Source organism: Dermacentor albipictus, chromosome 1 (genome assembly GCF_038994185.2).
Source record: "Dermacentor albipictus isolate Rhodes 1998 colony chromosome 1, USDA_Dalb.pri_finalv2, whole genome shotgun sequence".
Taxonomy (NCBI): Eukaryota; Metazoa; Arthropoda; class Arachnida; order Ixodida; family Ixodidae; genus Dermacentor; species Dermacentor albipictus.
The window spans coordinates 331,066,503-331,087,412 of NC_091821.1; the positions used below are offsets into that span (position 1 = coordinate 331,066,503).

General features: G+C 45.2%; 1 protein-coding gene across 2 annotated transcripts in view; it reads left to right on the forward strand.

Moving 5' to 3' along the window:
- Positions 1 to 20,910, forward strand: part of Sema2a (Semaphorin 2a) — a 101,745-nt gene that overhangs the window by 42,987 nt on the left and 37,848 nt on the right. The window contains exons 1-9 of one of the 2 annotated variants that reach the window (XM_065441604.1): positions 5,058 to 5,609; positions 6,954 to 7,041; positions 7,149 to 7,200; positions 8,606 to 8,668; positions 9,084 to 9,191; positions 11,046 to 11,157; positions 12,761 to 12,925; positions 15,475 to 15,596; positions 20,085 to 20,193. In XM_065441604.1, coding sequence (XP_065297676.1) covers positions 5,471 to 5,609; positions 6,954 to 7,041; positions 7,149 to 7,200; positions 8,606 to 8,668; positions 9,084 to 9,191; positions 11,046 to 11,157; positions 12,761 to 12,925; positions 15,475 to 15,596; positions 20,085 to 20,193 — 958 coding nt within the window. In that variant the 5' untranslated portion in view covers positions 5,058 to 5,470. Of the gene's footprint in view, positions 1 to 5,057; positions 5,610 to 6,953; positions 7,042 to 7,148; positions 7,201 to 8,605; positions 8,669 to 9,083; positions 9,192 to 11,045; positions 11,158 to 12,760; positions 12,926 to 15,474; positions 15,597 to 20,084; positions 20,194 to 20,910 lie in introns of those variants that run through there. The other variant, XM_065441614.1, reaches the window with a different exon arrangement.

Sequence of the window (20,910 nt, forward strand, 5' to 3'; positions counted from 1 at the left end):
TGGCTCGGCACACGCGGTATACATCATCTCCCGTGCGAGGCGCCACGGCAGAAACTCCAGCGCGCTGTGTTCGTCGGGCACCATGGATCTCTGTGATTTTCAGAGCCCTGGGTTCGAGAGAAAAGTATAGTCGCTGCTGGTGCGCCAGCGAGGGTGGCGCCGCAAATCGAAATCGCGGCCCATAAGTTGTCGAGGTTGTCAGAGTGACGCGAGGCGTTTTATCAGAAGTGGGGAAAGGCAGGCAGAAAAAAGTAAGCGAGCAGGAAAAAAAAAATGACTTTTTGTTGAAACGGACCTTATCGCGCGTTTCTCTATATTTTAGCTCTTGCCTTTTTATTTTCCTGTCATTTGTTTGTGGATTTTGTATATTTTACATAGACGGCGCATGCAGAACGCGCTATTGGGCATTCGGCCGATTAAGTAATTGAAAAATTGGTCGCGGAACTTTTCTTTGCTGTGTAGGAGCCACGGCGAGCTACGTACGCAGTCCGAGAGCTTATCGCTGTATGACAGCGACGTACACAAAAAGAGATACAGTAATGACAATAAAGAAAAAAAACGCCTTGAATTCAAGCACAGCGAGGGCCTTACAGCATACGTATGATATTCAAATCAAACATTATGCGCCTTATTGCGAGTCTTCATCGAGAGCGAGATTTCCCATCTGCTCGAGGGAACGGCGGTTCAGGCTAGGATTTTGTCTTTCGTTTTCACTAAGTCAGAGCGAATAATCATAGTAATGCAGTCGAAAACAGCTGCGGCCACGCCGCCCGCCCGTGTCTCCGAAAGAAGGAAAGCTTTTTAATTAATGCTGCAACCCGGGCGCTGCGCCCAAAAGCTGCAGCCAGACCCAGCACTCGGATTTGCCGAGTTTTCCGGTTGGAAAAAGGAAACAGTATACGGCGGCATCCATGAGATGGAATTTTTAGATTAACACAAAAAAAAAAGAACATCCAAATCGCCAGACGGTTATTGGGCCGAACAGGAATCCAAAGGGTACGGTTACCGGATGGTTTTAAGAAAGATAAGACAAAAAACTAAGGCACGTGTGTGCACTGATCAGAAGCAGCCGGAGTAAACACTGCCTAGCAGTTATTACGGACAACAGACACCAAAACTCGGAATGCGCGCAGAACGCCAGCAACAGTCAATGTGAACACGTTTTCTCTCGCTCCTCCTTGCCTACGGATAAAGTGAACGGGCCGTGCCGTGGTGGTCCGCTTAATGTACAATGACCCGAGCGGGCGCGGCGGGAAGCGTCCGTCTCCCCTGCGACGTTTGTCTCCCCGCATTTTCTGTTTGCAGTGCAGTGAAGCCACTTTTGGGCATAGAGCATCGATCATCGCATACGCTCGGCAAACGAACGAGTGACTCTGGTGTTTTCGCTCGCGCCGGCCTTCATTCATTCCTATTGCCCGCCATAGATCGCGTTTTCTTTTTGTGCCGGTCTCTTTCTCTCTCTCTCTCTCTCTCTCTGTTTTCTTTTTCGGTTCGATGCACGCCCGCTTTGCCGCGCTGCGGCAGACGCGCGCTTCTCCAGAGATCGTTTGATGAAGCAGACGTCGATATAGAGGGAAGCTCACCGTGGCTTGTCCAGTAATGCAAACCATGCACCCATCACCTCCCCTCTCCCTTCTACTCTGTTTGGGAAAGAAGCCATCGTATGCGATTGGTAAAGAGAAGCCGCCAGTGGGCCTCTTTTTTTTTTTCGTTTCCTAATGATACCTTTCGCAGATGGGGTGAACAGGCGTTCGGCTTTCTACCGATATTGTTTGGAGATGAGCGCGTTAGATTGCAAGAGGGCGTGTTCTATGCGTATAATCATATTTACCCGCGCAGACTTTGGTGGTGGCCGTCCATTAACTGGAAATGCGGCTCCTCCCACTCCTCCGCCCTGACCTTCCGTTCTGGCTCAACTGAGACACGAAGAAGCCCCCATGTGCTATCGCGTCCCTTTCTCTCTATCTTTTTTCTTTTTTTGAAGAGTCAATATTCGGGCAATTTCATCTACTTTGGAGTACTCTCGCCTAGCGAAGCTGTGGTAATAGGGCTGGTTATCTCTGAATTTCGCTTGCTCTTGGTTCCTGTGGCAGTGACGTCGCTCCATGGTAGTCGTTGCTCTCATGACCGCTTTACGACCCGGGAAACGCTGGCTTTATCGTTTGTCTGTTTTTGATTAATTTCGCCAACCTGACTCTCACTTGCTGCGCCGTATTTGTTTGATATCCACCTGCACCGTTGGTAGCCGTCTTCGATTTTTGCGTTTGCGCCCAACGATAACGTGCGCATTCGTGATTTGAACACGGAGGGAGATGTATATTGCAACTTCATTCGAGGATGCTGCGAGCCGATGTTTTGGCAATTCATCTGCCCTGTCTTTCTTGGCTGATGTTCTTAAGCAGTCGTTGCGATATTTCGGCTGCGGTATGTGAGATTCCGAGAGAGTCCCATGAAAGGCGGGCGCCTTAAAGAAAATACTGTCTTGGCACTCATAGATTACCCTTGCGTCATAAAAATCCATACACCATCATTATCATGAGAGGCGGACGCTATAGTGACGCGGTAAATGGAGGAAACAGAAAGAAGCGCACGGCAGTGAACGATATGGCTGGGCAGTATATTACGGAGCCTTGCAGCTGAAATTAATGTTACGCGTATAGGTTGACGGACTCGCTCGCGATCGAGTAAGAGCGTTCGAATCGGATGCGATTGATCGAAAGATGCAGGCTTTGAATATCGAACCAAACACCGAACATTGTATGTTTTGTTTCTATAAGTGAAAGAAAAAAAGCGAGGATAAGCATAAAAAGGGAGTTGCTGAAAAACTAATTAAAGCTTCACCTGCAATGCGCGTGATACTCTTGACAGATATATTGTTCCCGTAATTTATGCATAATTCTGGAAAGCCCTGTCATGGATTCGCAAACTCCCCCAAATCATTGCCTTGTAAAGCGTGCTATAGTCGGCATATTCGCCCAATAACGAAATATATCAGCAGTAATCGGATGTTCGAATAAGAGATGTACTCTATTCCTGTTGGAAATATCAAACATTCGCGCACGTTGACTGGATTCACTCACTCACCAGCGAATCAGAGAGCTGCTGTGAGTGCGAGCGGGTGGGTGTGAGTCTGTCATTCAAACTTTTATTTTCACATGTGAGTGAATATTCGTTCGATTCGCACTTTACTGTGTGCAGTGTATGTAGTTCTGGGCAGTTCGGTGCCAGTTCAATGCTCGTGCAGAAACTGGTCCGACAAATGGTGCACGAGGCGTTTACTGCGCCTCTCCAGCAAGTTCAGCGAACCGGAACCAGCAGCTTGCTCCGTGTGAAGCGAATCGCGACCTTCAGATGGCTTCATATTGCATTGTTGGAACGAATAGCGAACTACATTCACCGGCTGGTCTATATAGTTGAGGCATTGCACGCGAATCAAATAGACCTTCAGCTTGCCCCCACCGAGCTCGAATGGGCACGAGTCTGAGTCGGAGTGCGTGCGAACGAGTCCGAGCGAGCAAGCTACTCAAGAGTGGGTGCTGATCAAGGCTCCGTAGATTGGTTCTCACGCGGTCACGCGGTTCCGTGTGAGTTCAAGTTCTGCTTGAAAATGCTTTGTTTGAGTGTATGCGCGCACAGGTTGGCTTTCTGTATTTTTTCTCTTCTCAGTTATTCTTCTCTCTCGCGCTTACGCCACGAGCGCTGCAAGCTAGATGAACCTTAACCAGCTCGCGTGGGCAGAGTTCAAGAGAGTCTCAGTGTCTTGTGATTCCGTGTTCTTATTTATTTATTTACTTATTTATGCGAATACCTGCAGCGCCACAAGGGCATTGTAGCAGAGGGACACTACAGAAATACATTGGTACAGCAAGGACTGACTCCGGAAAGAAAATATACATATACAGAAAGCTCCGATAAAAAAAAAGAGTAAGACTAACATGAGCAGGAAGACATTAATGCGAATGCGTCGACACGCACGAGACCACGTGCGTGTCGACTTTTCCCCGAATGGCTAAGCATTTTAAGCGAAGCGCTTGAAGACGTACAGTGCTAGAGTGCTTAGGTGCGTGGAATTTCGGATAGTCGGACACGACTGGGCGACTAAACATGAACAGCGATTTGGCCCATGCGTGATGAACTACATCATACAAAGGGGGCGCACAAGGATTACAAAAGGGGCAAGCGCAAGCAATTTGCGTGGTCAGCAAGACAGAGCGGTAAAACCTAAACGAGTACATGCGCACGGAAACACAGAGCACCGAGACTTATGACCTGAACCGCCCTGCGTACCATATCGTTCAGTTGAGTTGTTTATCCAACCCAACTCAGTTGAGTTTATCCAAGCCAGCAAACAGTGAGGCCCTTTCATATCATACGCGCCATCGGTCGCTTTGTGCGTGGATAACAGGTCTGCCCACAAAGGCCAGCCGAACGCAGTCGCGTATTTGCGTCCGGATCCGCGCGTCGTTTATTTAGGTGCCTTTTGCGGGCGTCGCCGTGCTCGTTGCTACTAATTATGTCGGCAGTGGGCCTGCTGCTTCGTGTGCATTATATACGCGGTGCGCCGGCGACGCGCATGGCTCACTTCGGCAAACACGCGCCAGGAGAGGTGAAACCGAAAGCGGGAGTGCGAGGATGGAGAGGAAAGGCGCGGGAGGGCGAGTGCGAAAGTACACCTGCGCTTCCAGCCAGGCCCTGTGCTGCTCGCGTTTGATCGCGAGAGCAGGTACCGCGCAGCCAGCAGCGCCCGGCGCCGGTAAACTGGCGTGTGCCGCAAACCCTCTCTCTTTCCTCCTCCTCGAATGGGACGGCGGCGCAATCAACGCGAATGTTGATACAACGCGGACAGGTCCTTCCGTGAGGTGACGCACACGCCCGTGCGCTGCGTCGCGTCGTTCCCTTCCCGGGGGAGTGCGTGTGTGTGCCGGCGGGAGAGCACCGTTCGGGACGATGGTAAGAAAGCGGGAGAAATCGTGGGGGAAGGGGAGGAGAGGGACGGCGCTCCGATAGCGGCGGCCGGGGATGCGCTCGAAAGCGCATTCGACCGTGGGCGCTCGGCCAGCGCGGCGGCACGTCTAGGTGCGACGCCGGAGTTTGCCGCGGGGCTGCGTCGGGGCCTGTGGTGGTGGGGGGGGGGGATGGAAATACTGAGTGCGTAGGTGACCCCCCTGTGCATCGATCGGGCCAAAAAGAGAGACGGACAGCCCGAGGCAGGAAAGGCGACCGTTGCGCCGCCGCCGCCACCGTCGTTAAAGGAAAAGAAAACGTATACAAGGGAAGCGCGAACGAGCGGCGCGCCCCGTCTGCGCCGCCTGCTGAGAGAACGGCAGTGTGCGCTCGGCCGGCTCAGCTGTCGAGTGCTACTCAGCGATCATCGGCGCTGTTGTGCTATGCGGCGACCGGCACGCCGACGCGGGGGTCCGCTCGCTGGCCCACGGCTTCCGTCCACGGGTCGGCGTTGACTGGCGCGCCGATGGGCCGACCACTGCCGGCGTGCGTGGCGGCTGTGCCGCGGCGGTGGCCCCCGCTGCCGCTCCTGTTGCTGTTGGCGGCGGCGGTGGTGCTTCTACTGCTGCCCGCGGCCGCGACGTTTGCCCACAGGCACCGCAGGGGTGAGCGGCGCCAGGTTTGGTTCGGGGCCGGTGACAGGCGCTCCGGCGGGACACATTTCGGGCAGTGTACTTCGGTGGTTGTGGCTTAGCAGAGAGCGAAGTGAGAGCAGAAGTCACACGGCGGTAGTGTGAAGAGCGCCGCGGCTGTGCTTTTTTTTGCGCTGTCCATTTCATTGCTCGGACGGGAGTGCCACCGTCCTTTTTGTGTTTTTGTGGTCGATTTAGCATATACAATCTTTAGCGTATTACATTCCCATTTCTTTTGTTGCATACGTTTGAGTGTAGCAGTGTCTTGTACTAGAGACAAGGTGACAAACCAATAAAATTTCATAAAAATCGTATAACTTAGCTCATTAGTGCTTAAGTTTTCTATCTATCCCATCGTTTGAGAGCGTGAGATCCGTGAACAAACAAAATATTGTTGTAGCTGATCTAAGTGTGCAAAAATATAAAAAGGCAGTGTCTACTTTCCTGTGCAGCCACCACACTGCACACTTGATTTGCTGTCGCTGACAAGGGAAGCTTCAGCCTGGAGCAAATGTTTCGGCAAGGGGACTTGGTTTTGGTTCAGGGTAGCTTGAGAAAGACATCTCGTCTCGTCAAAACAAAAGCTCCAGGGTATTGCTTCCAATGTTTGCCACTGCTGATTGATTCAACTATCCATTTTCCTGTGGGCTGTTTGCCACGCATGGCACCCTAATATTTCATGCATAGTGGGTAAGTCAATAGAGGTTTTAACTTTTTCAGTACTTTCACAGTCAGGAGCACACTGAATTTGTATTACTATTTTGTCCCTCTTTATATAGCAAGTGAGTGAGGTAGGGAGTTGTCTGTAACAGTGTTACGGAAGAGTGCGGGAGGGTTGTTGTGCAGGGAGCTGTGAAGTGGCAAACCTATTGCCTGGCCAGTACTTCTCCCAATCGATTGCAATTTTGTATTGATGCTATGTATAAGGCCCAGTTTTGCCTTCCCTTACTAGTTCCACACGGGCGAGAGGCAAAGGGGTCTGATATGAATGAGAACAGCGGATCACACTCAACCTCCAATTGCTTTGGAAGTTCAAGATCAAACTGCGCTTGATGATGAATGCTAAGCAGTTCTTATGTTGAAAAATGTGCCTTGCGGTACTTTCTTGATTTCAGCACATGATCTGGAACAGTTAGCCATCTTGAGCGCAAGATCAGGCATTTCTTTTTATGCTTTGACCAGTACATTTCTGTCCCTCCCCTTTGAGAGTACTTGTAACTGATATGTCGAGAAGTGGTTGTCATTGGTATGTGTGCAGCATAAAGGGAGAAGAAGCATTACTGTTTTTACTAACACATTGTGTTTTATTTTCTGCAGATCACACTCGGGAATTCTCCTGTGGGCGCCTGTACTATCGCACCTTCTACATGGACCGCAAACGCGAGATTCTTTTTGTTGGTGGCATGTAAGCAACCTGTATTATACATTTTTGCTAGTGGAGGCATTATTCTGCAGCACCACAGTCATACAAAGAAAGAAGTAGCGTTATATTGTGAAATTTTCATGTTTCAGGGACAAAGTTTTCCGGCTCAACCTGGCAAATATTAATCGAACCAAGTGCAATGTAAGCGCATCCATTATTTTTTATGTTGTATATATACATACTCACATATGCTCCCACAGCTACTGTGGAAAACACACAGTGTATCAGGAGCTCTTCGTTTTCGTTGGTGTGTTGTGTGTAATTGTGATAAGCAAGTAAGCAGAACATCCTTTGGTAGTTCCTAATTTTATGCACGAGATGTGATCATTCTGCGAGATGTTTTTCTATACTGTGCACTCATTCAGTGAGCTGTTGATTATAAAGCTGAGCAATTCTTATTGCATCAGAGCTAGTCATGTTGATATTTACAGTGATTGTTGACAAGCCATTTGCACGCTTTCTTTCATATCCCCTGATGTTGTTACTGCATATTTGATCAAATTTTGGTGTTATGGAAATTATTGGTAATCTTGATTTATTGATCTCTATAAGTTTTGTATGTTGTCCGGCTCCCTTTTTATATGAGATAGGGATGTGAAAAGATAATTATTTTATTTCATTCCGACCTTACTGGTTCAAGCAGGGTGCTTTAAATATTCAAAAAGGTTTAAAAACCATTGAAATTGAAAAGTACGTTTTTAAGTTCTGGAAAACTTATTTTCCCCTGAAAACCCTAGAATTTCTTAAATAATACAGTCTTGAAATCAATTGTGTGATCCACTTTCTATGGTAGATTAACGTGGACCCGGGAAACTTCCCATTTTAGAAACAATGATATGTATGAAAAATTTAAAGCCAGCACAAATGCACACACATTCCTTCATACAACAACTTGCATGGAACTGGAAAACCCAACAGTAGGCGAGAGGGCTGGTTCCCCTCTAACGTTAATGCTGCTTTATTCGCTCCTCATCAGGAATGTGAAGTGATCAAGGCGGTACACTCCAATATAATTTTTGTATCTTCAGTGCAATAAAGCTATGTATAGTCTTTCGGAAACATTGTTATAGTAAAAAATTGCTACATGAGATACTGCTCTACACCCTTGAAGAAGCTTTGATGGGGCTTTGAAAGTCCCTGAATACTCTTGAATTTTTGTCTCTGAAACTTGTACAAACTCTGTAAGTGGGCTGATATTGAGGGACTACACTTTTATTGTTACTGGGCACTGTAACAGCTTTATAAGTCTTGTTAATTAGTAATCTGCACTACTCATAAATAAGGATGTTAGCACTAGATGTATGAATTCTTTACTTCTTACCCTTTTAAACATATGCAGAAGATTGCAAAGGAAACATTCAAAATTAAACTGCTGCATAAACTTGCTGCTTCTTTTTTCTTCGTTTTTCTTTGTCACTCCCTCATACTAGAAAGGTCGACACACTGTATTGACTGTGAACTATGTTGTTTGGTGCTAAATATTAGGTCAAAATATTGTCTTTACTGTGAGCAATGTCCTGTTGCTCATGGTTGCTTTCCTTTTCAGGACCGGAGTCTCAGTGCCAACAAGGATGTTGTTTCTACTTGTGTTTACAAAGGAAAACGAGAGGTACGTAGCAGCATTGCGCACATGCTTTCAGCCTCTCCAGCATGACCTTTTCTTTAATTAAACGAAAATTGTACCATAGACGTATGGCTATTACAAAGCAGTGACTAATTAGTAAGACATGTATGAAGCATGGTCAATTGACTTTGTGCCAAAGGAACTTGTGCCTTTGTGAACATATGTCCTGTGCTTGAACATCTTTCACTGTGAGCAGATTGCTCAGTAAAAGCTTATTTCCATCATTTTGCCACAAAGCTTTCATAAATATGCACTGTTTTTATTGTTGCTTTTTAAGTAACTTTAGGCATATTGGAAAAGGCAAGGTTTGTCTTGGGGTGTTGCATTTGATGTTCGCATGCTGCATTTCTGTCTGTTATTCACAGCACTGTGTTTTGCATTTGTACAAACCTCTTTGCAGGATTACGAGTGCAGGAACCACATCAAGGTTATCCAGCCCATTGGAGATGGAACAAAGCTCTACATATGTGGAACAAATGCACAGAATCCAAGGGACATGGAAATTTATGTAAGCACTACAGTCATGTTTTTTAAACTTCTCTGAGCTTCAGAGGGAGTTAAAACTATTGCATAAACAGGGCACATAGCTTTTCCGCCTATACTGTATGTGTGATTGAATAATCTTTCAAAACACCATTGTACAAATTTTATAGTTAACGAAACAGTTTCAATTCTCTAACAGGCATTCATAGAGCTCATTTGGGCTGTATTTTCCAAAAAAGGAACTCACTTCAGCTTTAAAGTAAATTTAATCAATTTCCTAAAAAAGCCAATGAAAGAAGCCATCTGTGCAAGGCTGTATTGGTTGCAATGCAAATTCGTGGCTAACACATGCCACTGATGCATTGTATTTTGTTGTTACAAAATTGTGTATAAGGGAGGGGCATGTGGTTAGCCTTTGTTTCACGTTGTAAAGCTCTGTTGCAGTATGGCCTACTGCATACCAACATTAAAATAGCCATTCAATTTTACTGGAAATGTCTGTTGTACAGACAACAGTGGCAGTGATCACAGATGTACGTTTTAAATGTTCTGTGGGAACCTTATGGAAACAGTACAGAAATTTTTTATTTAGAGAAGAATGTGAGTCTCATTACCAGCACCAATGAACATTCAGAAGCTGGTGATATTAGCTGCTGTAGCAATCTCTGTGTTGACATCAAGCAACTTGTTGGTCGCCATTGACCCTCCAAGGCATTTCTTTCAGTACTTCATAATGAGGCCCTCGCGAAACCCAATGATGCCCTGAATGCACTTGTGGGCTAAAACATGTGCATACATGAACTGCTGTGAGAGCCTGTGCTGTAAAAAATTTTTGCATTTTCTTGAACTCCACTAAATAGGTTTTTAGAGTTACTTTTATATAGTGAAGCTCCCAATTTAGCAACATAATTTTCAATGCCACTGAACCCTTTCCTCTTGCGCATAACATGTGAATGTTGGGGCTAGATGTTCATTAGTGGAGTTTGCATTAACCACTCGGGCATGTAACATGAGACTGCAGTGGATAGTGACTACAGCTTGTAGTTCTTGTTTGTGACAGGTCAGCAATGTGGCAGAAAATTCCCCACAAAGCGAACATGAATAAATGTTCCAGCCAGTTGTAACCTCAAAGGTTCTCCCTCTTCTTCCTTCCCTGTGTCAATGACGTCCCCACTTTCACCTTGTTCAAATGCTGCAGTCGTGTGAGCCTCCTCACTGTAGGTGGGAGCTGGAGCCTGTTTGTTTGTACAGCCAACACCTAGGTCTGTGAGAGATTAATGCAATATTCAGTGACTCTTTTCGGCTGTGATGCACCGCTGGTTCAGTCCCCAGGAGAAGGTTATGAGGGGGTGGGGTCTTGTTCGGCGTGATCCATCACATATTTATTTTCAAGCTCCGTGGTATTACTGGGCATGTGTTTGTGGCATTTTCGTTGCCCTCATGTGCACCGTTCTTGGCTGCTCATGCCTGAGGCGTGTACTCACAGCACACAGCTGCTTAGCTATTGATATTTATCTGTGCAGTATGTCAAATAAGTTTTTTTTAATGCATTGGGATGAAATGCAGGTGCAGCATGCTCAATCATCATTTTTATGTATATTGTGGTCACAATTATTATGATTAATGTTACTTGCTTAGTGTTACTGTAGCATTTCCTTGTCTTTCTGAAAGCTCATGCACTTAGTTTCATTTTGTTAAACTACGTATTAATCAGTCTGGTTACTTGGTGAAATACATTTTGTGTCTACTTCCTTTTTCCTGTTAAGGTGTGTGCTTGTTAATGAACCAACCAGCAAAGCAACACATTTTGTTAAGCCACTTTGCATCATAGTGTACAGTTTCGCTCCTGAACTGTGCGTGTGGGTGATCTCTCTTACAGAGCAGCAACTTGACAGAAGTGTCGAAAAGTCAGCTGACATTGCGAGACATTGGCCGGGGTATAGGAAAATGCCCATTCGATCCCGATGATAACTCTACAGCTGTTTGGGTTGGTGAGTTAAGGCAATGTCACAAACTCTTTCTTATGGCTGTAGACCTTTTTGTTGGTTTATATTGTTGGCGAAAAATTTTACTGCCATTAGTCAGGTCTTCTGTTGCCTTTCAAAGCATTCATTTGTGCCTTTGTTTGTGAGGTTTTCAGGTATGGTATAACAACTTGTAAGAGTAATAAAACATGCATAATGTCAGTACTAATTTGGAACAGCATTCACTGTTAAGAATGTTCCTTCACTTCAGTCTTTAGTTTATGTGTGAGGGTACATTTCATGTGTGTGGCTTCACAAAAATAAATTTTTTAGAACTCGGGTCAATACACAATATAGTAGCTCCTTTACCTACATGTGCTCTGATCTTGATTTTAGCATATAAACTTGCTAAATTACGTTTACATGCTCTGAGCTTTGGTATTGGTTTTATTACTTTTGCGTTGACTTGAAAGACTTGAAAGCAAAACACAAAATCAAGTTAGCTTGATGGATTACTCTTCTGTAACAATATTTTAGTATTTGCAGAGGAGAAAAAGATTACTTTTTAGCAGAAGGAATAAAAATTACATGGCCTTCTTTTGTTTTCTCCTGAATCTTTCTCATGCACAAACTGTGCTAGTGACAGCATTATTCTGCGAAATTTGGGACAGTATTTGGATTGCAAATTTGCATCCTTTTACTGTTGGAGATGCCTGCAACAAATATTAAGAAAAATTTGTCGATAAAAAAAAAGGCAAATAACAGGCTGATCTAATTGCTTGTGTTTGTTAATGTTTGTGTTTGGTTTGCTGGGATTTATTTTTGCAGTGGCAGCCAACTCACTTAGTATGCTGCCTCGTAAGATTTGCTGGGCTGTATTTTTTCTTGTTGTTTAATGTAGCATTTTTCATTAGTAATAACCAGTTTGCTGGCCCTTACCATTATTTGGTACTGTCTCTGATGTCATTGGGAGCTGATTGACAAATTCAAAGGCGTTGGCACCTTGTGCTTGTCATGTTACTATCACCTTGTATCATACCAAGTCTCTGTTCTTGGTGAAAGTGTCCCGTACAGATTTACTAACCTTCTTGATAGGACCAAAGGTTCCATAAAATTCTTTCAAGTTTGCTATGAAGGATGTCTACTGTATTTCAACTGACCTCAGTTTTGTACACGTAGATACTAAGGAATTTTTGTTAGCACAGCTAAGTTTTAGGAAGTACTATGCTAGTTTCTTTTATGCTATCTTTCTGGGGGGAAGACTGAACAAAACAAAATGTTTAATTCTTGATTGCTTGAAAAATAGAACTATATAATTATTTTCGACAGTTGAAATGCTGTCATTGGTGTGTTGATATGCAATCAACAGTTTCGCAAACAGAGTGTTGCTAGTGTACCATTCTTTCTCCTCTTTGGTCTTTAGTTTATGTTCTTGGGATGTCGAATTCTGCAATTTGACTTAAGAAATTGGTTTCTGCTGAGTGCCAACTCCACTGTTGGAACATTGGTTGCATTTCTCATTAAAATTGGATGTCATGTGCTTTGGATAAAACTCATTTTTCTCTTTGTATTGGTGTAAGTTTCAGCTGTTGCAAAATGTTTTTACTGGGTCTATCTGTGCCACCCACAGAACATGGAAATCCTGGGGACATGCCAGGATTGTACAGTGGGACGGTCGCCGAGTTTACCAAGGCTGACACTGTGATCTTTCGATCGGCACTGTTCAACAGGACGACTCACGAACAGAGCGAGTTCTTTATGCGCACCCTCAAGTATGACTCCATGTGGCTTGACAGTAAGTCTGCGCTCTCAGAACAGTTTGTTTTCCTCAGAGCACCCTCCTGGAAAAAAAAAACTATTGTCTCGCATAACCATGAAAAGTGCTCTGAAGCTGTCGATATTGAGATAAACATGACACAACATAACATGACACAACATAAGCAGTTCCACTGCAATGTACCATTTCACATGGCCTAGCAGCCGCTGTTGTGCATTAGAACGAATGTTTACATAAGCATTGCATAAGATTGGTCTTCACATGAAAGGAACTGTGCACTGCTGAATAGCTGTTGTCACCTTGTTACACTGAAAGTGGGAAAATTCATTCTAGGTGGTAGTTCTCTGGTCCATAAGATGCATGCGTCCGGAATAACTTCTCCCAAGATGTGCGTACACATTGACAAGGGAACACAATCTGCACTCTCCTAACAGTTTACTTACACTGCTTTCTTTGGAAACACTGACTCCTGTAGCCATTGGATATAGTAGTCTAATGTTGAGGATAGTGATGAAAACACAGTAGAACCTTGTTCATACGTTTTGGAAGAAACCGCGAGAAAAGACGTACTAACCGGAAAACGTACAATCCGAATTATAAAGAAGATTCAACAAACTGGACTGTTGTTCACATCTACGTAATGCCAAGCGTTGCGCGGATCGTCGCGACACGAGACGCCGACGCGCTTCGAGCTGGTGGTGCTCCGGCGGCCCTAGACGCGTTTTGTTGTTTTCGTATTGCGTGGTGTTTTAAGAGGGCGACGGGAAACCGAAGCGAAATCGAGCTGGTGAGCGACGCCGGATGCCGCGCCCAAGCGAACTTGATGCCCGTGCTCATCGCGCCGCCTGCAGCAGGGAACGGCGGCGCGTTTGGATTATCACCTACTAAAAGCGTGCAGTACGCTACCAATGGCACTACGCCCCACGCGCTGTAAAACAGATAGGTGAAGATGCTTATCTCAATAGGTCTGGCGGCGATAGCTGTGAATGCGGCGTGCGACGACCCGGGCAGAGATTCGCTCGCACCGGAATGAGGAACCGTGCGGGCCGTCGCTTTCACGTGAGACGGGCGGCTACTGTTCTCGATCGCGCGCGCCTCGCGCCTTTTCTCGTTCGCACGAGATCTCTAGTGGCCGGAAAGCGTACACGATCGCGGTCTGCGGCAGGAAACGGTGGCGCGTTTCGGTTATCGTCTGTTAAAAGCTTGCGCTACGCTTCCGACGGCACCACGCACTGTGTAACAGATACGCGTAGATGGTTATCGCAAAAGGGTTGGCGGTTATAGCTGTGAATGCCGCGTGCGAGGACCCTGGAAAAGATTTCGTGATAACGAAATGAAAAACAGTATGAGCCGGCGTTTTGACGTGAAACGGGTGGGCGGATATTGCGGTGAAGCTGCTGCGGTGGGCAGCTATATACTGCTCCGGATCGTGCGCTCATCGCGCATTTTCTTGTTTACACGGGATCTAGCGGCCGGAAAACGTATCATACGATCGCAGTTTAGCGATGTACTGAACGTAGGTGCCGAAAACTCGGTGTTTTCTGGGAACGTATGAAACGGTAAAAGAGCGTAACTATGTTGTGTCATTTTTTTTTTGTTCTCGATTGCGAACGTCGGCGCCCGGAAAACGTACGTTACGGGAACGTATCAACGAGGCTCTACTGTATATGACTGAGTTATGACAGCATTGTATGAATGCATTAGTTGACCTTTTTCATGGGTTAATTGTCATTGCTATATTGCTACTAATACACTACCTTTTGTAATTATTGCAACATAGTTTTACTGGAACATAAATGCGTACATTCATTTCCTTTTTGGCACCACTTGCTTGGATGCAAGAGCATCTTTCAACTCAGTATTGGTTCTGAAATCTAAGGAATTGTTGCAGCACTTGCATTTTGTTAGGGTTAAAACACAGGTTGTCCCAACCACAGTCCACAGTGAAGGCACCAAATTTATCTAAATAATTTGTGGCCCTGGTTTGTATTTGAATGGTTTGCTTATTGCTTTTACCAGAAAAACTCAACGTTTTTGACTGTCAAACCCTCAATCTGGATGTTTATCGTAAGTTGTTTATCCTATCTGAATGCAGTGTGCAGAAACCTGCAGAAAGCGAAGGTACTGCTCGAGGGAACTGCCCTCTTTAACAATGCTTTTGCACTGAAGTAGCCTCTGAGCCTCTCTCTGATTGTTGAGGTGGCTTGCATGCTCTTCTGCAGGCACCTCATACAATAATGTGACCCTACCCCAGTGCATTTTTGTCATTTGTGAATCACTCAAGTGCTGACCACCCAATGGCTTTGAGTTTACTGGGCCTGAACATTGCAAGGAAAATAAAATAACATGTTATGTATCTTAACAAACAGGTAACTGAATAAAGTTACGTGATATGAACGAAATATATTAGAACTTTTGCGGGTTCATACTGGCGTCATGTTTGCCTGTACGTGTTACTTCTTTTTTCTTTTTTTGAAGTGTATGTTGTGATTCAGTGCGCATTTTACAAACCTGTGTATGTTGTACTGTGAATCTTTTGACATTGTTGTGCCCATCCTTTTTTGCAGAGCCCAACTTTGTGGGTTCCTTTGACATTGGAGATCACGTGTTCTTCTTTTTCCGGGAGAGTGCTGTTGAGTACATCAACTGCGGCAAAGTCATCTATTCACGTGTGGCCCGTGTGTGTAAGGTGAGCACTCCCTTTAATGTATAATTGAGAGCACGGCTGCAAAACGTTTCCTGCAAGTAGTTAGAGTGCTCTGGACACCTTCTTATGTACCCAAAGCAATATTGCCAGTGAACACTATAGCACAGTCAGCTTCTGTTCATGTGAGTGCCATACGTACACATGTTCTACCATCATGCCATTTTCTTGATGGCATTCTAACACAGCAACTATACCTGATGCCTTGACGAAAAAGGCTGATTGAGACTTTACCACCACATGACCATGGTTCCTGGTCTTTCTATTAGTAATAAAATGCAGCATACTTTTTATTATTATAAGTTTTTCCTGCTTCACAATGTGCAGATAAGCCTTCGTTTCTAGTGAGCAGAAAACTGGCGCTCTCTTCGCCTTCATTTTTGATCAATTGGCTTGGCTCGTCTATTGACAGAACAGTGATGACGGGGGCCAGCCAGCCATGACGTAGGCGTGCACTTGAGGAAAAACTCTGTACAAATATAAGAAATGTTTGTACAATGATGTGAACTTATTGCACCAGCTTTTTATTTTCAAAAGTGGTTGAAAAGGACAAAATGTAGGTGGTTAAACACAGTTACGCTCACTCATGTGAAAGCAAACGATGGGTGGCTTTCACAATCTGCAAGGCAGGCTATCGACGTTGCTCTTACTTCTCAGCGTTGCTAGAGGAGAAACTTCTTTCAGAGGCTGCTCAGATCGAAAAATTATGCTTACTGAATACCAACGCACTTTTGGAAGTAACCACTGCCGATATAAACATTACCAAGGGTGAGCATTGCATTGCGCCACAAAAAACTAGGTCCTTAAAAATCGGTTGTCAGTCCCTTTACCATCTATTTTCATGGTCACTGTCTTCAGCAACCATATATGGTCACTTCAATATTGCCTTCAATCCAAGAATACAGTCAAAGCTTGTTATAACGTTGTCCCATCCACCAGAAAAATGCGTTTGTTATATCCGATATTCGTTATCAGCATACACACAGATATTAGTGAAAAAGAGACATTGTTATAGGCCTATGTGAAAGAAATGCAAGCGGGATGCCTCCAATGGCCCAGCAAAGGATTTATTGTGAATTTTGATGATCCATCGACAGCTTGCCGTACCGATACAGGCACGGGAGCAACAATAAGTTGCACACGCATGCCCTGCACCGCCACGAATACGAAACCGTGCGATCGATATTATCAAGCGGGATCATCAAGTTGGCTTCCCTACTGCGGTCCAACTAAGCCAAGCCACAGGCCCAAACGTGCATGCCGCCGGCAGAACTTTCAGACATGAAGGGGATCGTACATGGATCCATAACATGCTACAACAGCCGTCAGTCTAGCCCGTGCATCTGACCTCCTGCTTTATCACCAATAAGGTCCATGAGTGTGAACATGTTTCTGGCAAGCGTCTTGCGACAGCTTATCACAGCCACTCTGCCAGCTGCACTCCTTAGGCTGCTACGCCTAACCAGTGCCACTTTGTTGGGAGTTGACAACAGAAGTTGCAATTTCATTCCAGTCAACCTGTCGGCAACATTATTCAAAGCCGCCAAGCTTGCAGCATTGTGCGTTCTCAAAATTTTGATTATTGCCATTTTACAAAGGTGACAGGGGTATGTGGCGATGCTGCAGGAAACATGCAGGTCTGAAAGGATCAGTCGCCTGAAAAATCAGCTGGCAATTATAATTGCCATTTTTGCTACTAGAATATATATCTTGAGGCATGTGTGAAAAAAAATTTGCTTTGCTATTACCAACACCATGTCAGATCTCACATCTTCGATTTCGTTGTAACGGCAGAATACTCCATTGAAATACAGTCGCCGACCGATTTTCCGGACTCCGAAAATTCGGACATGCCCGATTATTCGGTCAGCTTCGCGGCACCGCCATTCTTCCCATAGACCATAATGTATAACAACTGCCGAAAGTTCGGACACCTTGCAACCTCTCGTCTGATTTTTCGGACACTCCTTGAGCCAACTCGGTCGAGAGCACCATGCACCAACTCTGACCGGTGCATGGTTCGACTTGCTAAACGCGATTTTTGTTTTGAACGGAGCTTCGTTGCTGCACCACAAAGTAGCGCCACTGGAAATCCCCGCTCATCATCATCGTTTCTGCCTGGTTCGATAGAGTGGCTCTGCAGCAGTTCTGGTTTCAGCTTAGTAAGCCACGTCAAGACAATCCAGCAGCTGATTTCTTTCTTTGCGCAAGACGCTGCGAGGGCCGCGTTTTTCGTTTGTGAGACTCGTGTCGGCACAGTGGTGTTTGCTTTGTATGCTGTGTCGAGGTTTCGGTAATCCAACGCGGCATACGTAAACATCGCGTCAAGGGTCTAATGGCGCCGACAGTGCCCGTGCGTACTGCGCTGGGGAATGCCGGCAAGCGGGTACCGGGAGGCCTGAATTTGTCGCCTTCCGATGTGCTCCCTACTGACGCGGAAAATGTTCTGCCGAGACCTGCGCAGTGGTTGCATTGCGATTCCGGGCACCATCTCATTTCACAGTTTCATAGGTACTGACACTGCTGTATTGACATGCGCAGAACTCGACGACGGCAAGATCATTCATCAGGTTTCTGCTGCATCGCCGGACGATGACTCTGAGTCGGAAGATGGTGCATCATGTGCTACGCTGCCGTCGCATGCGGAGCGTGCACAAGCAGTAACTGTGCTTTCAGCCGCTAATAGTGACCGTACGACCGTCTCCGAGATTCAGGCTTATCTGATTGCGCTTAAACGGAACAGCATGCAACGGCGCATTCACGATTTCTTGCAAGCCTACTGCCGAGCCCGAATAAGTGCGTGGAAACAAAGGATTTCATTTTTTTTTTCTTAATCTGCTTTTTCGGACACCTGTTTATTCGGACATTTTCACAGTCCCCGTGAGGTCCGAATAAACGGTCGGCGACGGTATAGCATAACCAACCAAATTTCATATAGTCAACTTCCGTTACTTCAACCATGACGGGATCGATGAAATTGACCAAATTGACTGGCAGATTGAATTAAACAAAATGCATAAAAAATGCCAAAACACATCGCTGTTGCATTCGGTAGTATTTTCCCAATTCTAACATTTCTTTCCTGTCTTCTTGTATATTTCCTGTGCGCATCATTTTTGGCTATTTTTTTCTTAATGCAACGCACTAACATGTTTTACTAATTAAAACTAACATGACCTTAAATCAAACTTGCACCTGCTTACTATGTGTCTAAAGGAGAACACTAATGCAGAAATGACATTAAAGCTTCTAAACAAAGTATAAATTTAATGCATACTAGATTCTTTAGCAAGGAGAATGAGCAAGGATCAGTTGCACAATGGTGGCTGGTCTTAAAGGTCAGTTTCTCTGCTATACATTTGTGTTATGCGGTAAAGAATGCAAGCGCTGCGAAGGTGGTTTTGGTATCGTGTCTGATTGCACAGCACAGGCAATTTTCGGCCCAATTTTCTCAAAAACAAATAGACACGTGTTAGTAGATACCATAGTCAATGTCTTCCTAGGGCAGGCCGAAAATGGGTATTTTTTATGGGAGGTGACGTGTTCAATAGATTCACTGGCCCCTAAGCTCCACCGAGACAGACGCTGCCAATAATGGGGTTGCTATTGGGGTCAACATTGTGGCCAGCCACATGCGTACTGACTAGTAAAGTTTGAATTATCTGGCGAAAGCCATTTTTAAGATTGAAATAATGAAAGTTTGGGCCCATATGGCGTGAGTACCAGCCGGAGCCTTTGGCTGGAATTGAATTAGCTGAAATATTGCATTAACTGGAGTCGAATTAACGGAATTTACTGTATTTATTTTGTCACCCTTAATAATCATTATATATTCATGTTTGCTGTGTCAAGATTTGACTGTATATGCTGATTTCAAGGCCACAATGGCATAGCACAAAAATTTGAATATCCTGTGCTAGATAAGCTTCACTTATTTGTGAGAAATATAATGGTTGTGCTTAAGGAATAGCTGAAGCCATTAGTGGTTATAAAAGATAAAATGATAAAACTTGAGTAAGTTTCGATAGTGTCATGGTATAGGGACAGGGAAGAAGCAGGCAGGCCAGCAGGCAGCCAGAGATGAGGAGTAAACTGTAAACAGTTTATTGGCAAAATTGTGCCCAGAAATCAGGCACTGCTAACGCAGCAACGTTGGCAGCAAGCATAGTCAGTAGTTGACAAAGCAGAAGTAAAGTGGCCCTCTGCCAGGTGTCATCTGTACATGATGCAGAGAGCTCTTGACAGCCCTCGCAAAGCATGGCAGGCCAAGGACGTAGGCAACTTGCACCTTGAAACACAAAATGGTGAGACCATGCATCGGTGGCAATAAGAAAGCAAACACATCGTGCGGCAATACGTTGCGTGCACATACTATATGACATTTGCAGACATTGCTGTTTTCCAAGTGTGTATGCATGTCTGAAGGTAAAGCGACCAGTGACCTTTTCTTTATTTGACCTTTCACTTTTACAGAAAGACACGGGCGGTAAGAATATTTTAACCCACAACTGGGCGACCTTCCTTAAGGCAAGGTTGAACTGCTCACTTCCTGGAGAATATCCATTCTATTTCAACGAAATTCGTGAGTACTTATCCATTACTCTGTCAACTTCTCTGATTGTAATATCTAGGTCTGGGCCACTTTTCTCACCTAGACTTGCAATTTCTTTCATTTTTCAGCTTGTTTACTTCTGTCCTTCCTGTTTCCTACTGAAGTAAGACACTGTATTTTTGATGTGTTTGCGTGCAGCGGTTCTTCTGAGAAACTATATGAGGGATTGTGTACATATACAATCACAGCGTGGTGTGACCTGTCATAGCAAAGCATTAGTTTCGTGCCCTTGTAAGTGAAACTATCTGATCAGCCGCCTTGCCATCATGCTGCAGTCCCGCAGTGTGAGCACACCACCTTGGCTTGGCGGGCTCATGCCAATTTCATGCAATCTCGGAGGTCACACCTAGCTGCATCAGTACAGCATGCTGCAGTGAGAGAGATAAGTGGAGGCACTGGTTTTAAGCACGCCACGCACAAGCATCATCATCAATATGTGCCACGCCACAACTAGGCATGGCCTCCGAGATTTGCAGTCTCGAAAGGTGTGCTTGGCTTCACCAGCTACATACTACAGTGAGAGAGGTGTGATAAGATAAGAAAGAAATGCTGCTTGTGCATGGCCACCATGCATGCGGTGGTGAGAAGGACCAGTGTTGCTCAGCAGAATATTTGACACAGGTATCTTGAACTGCCGCACCAAACAAGTGTGGAACCTGATGGAAAGCAATATGCTAGGTGTGAAAT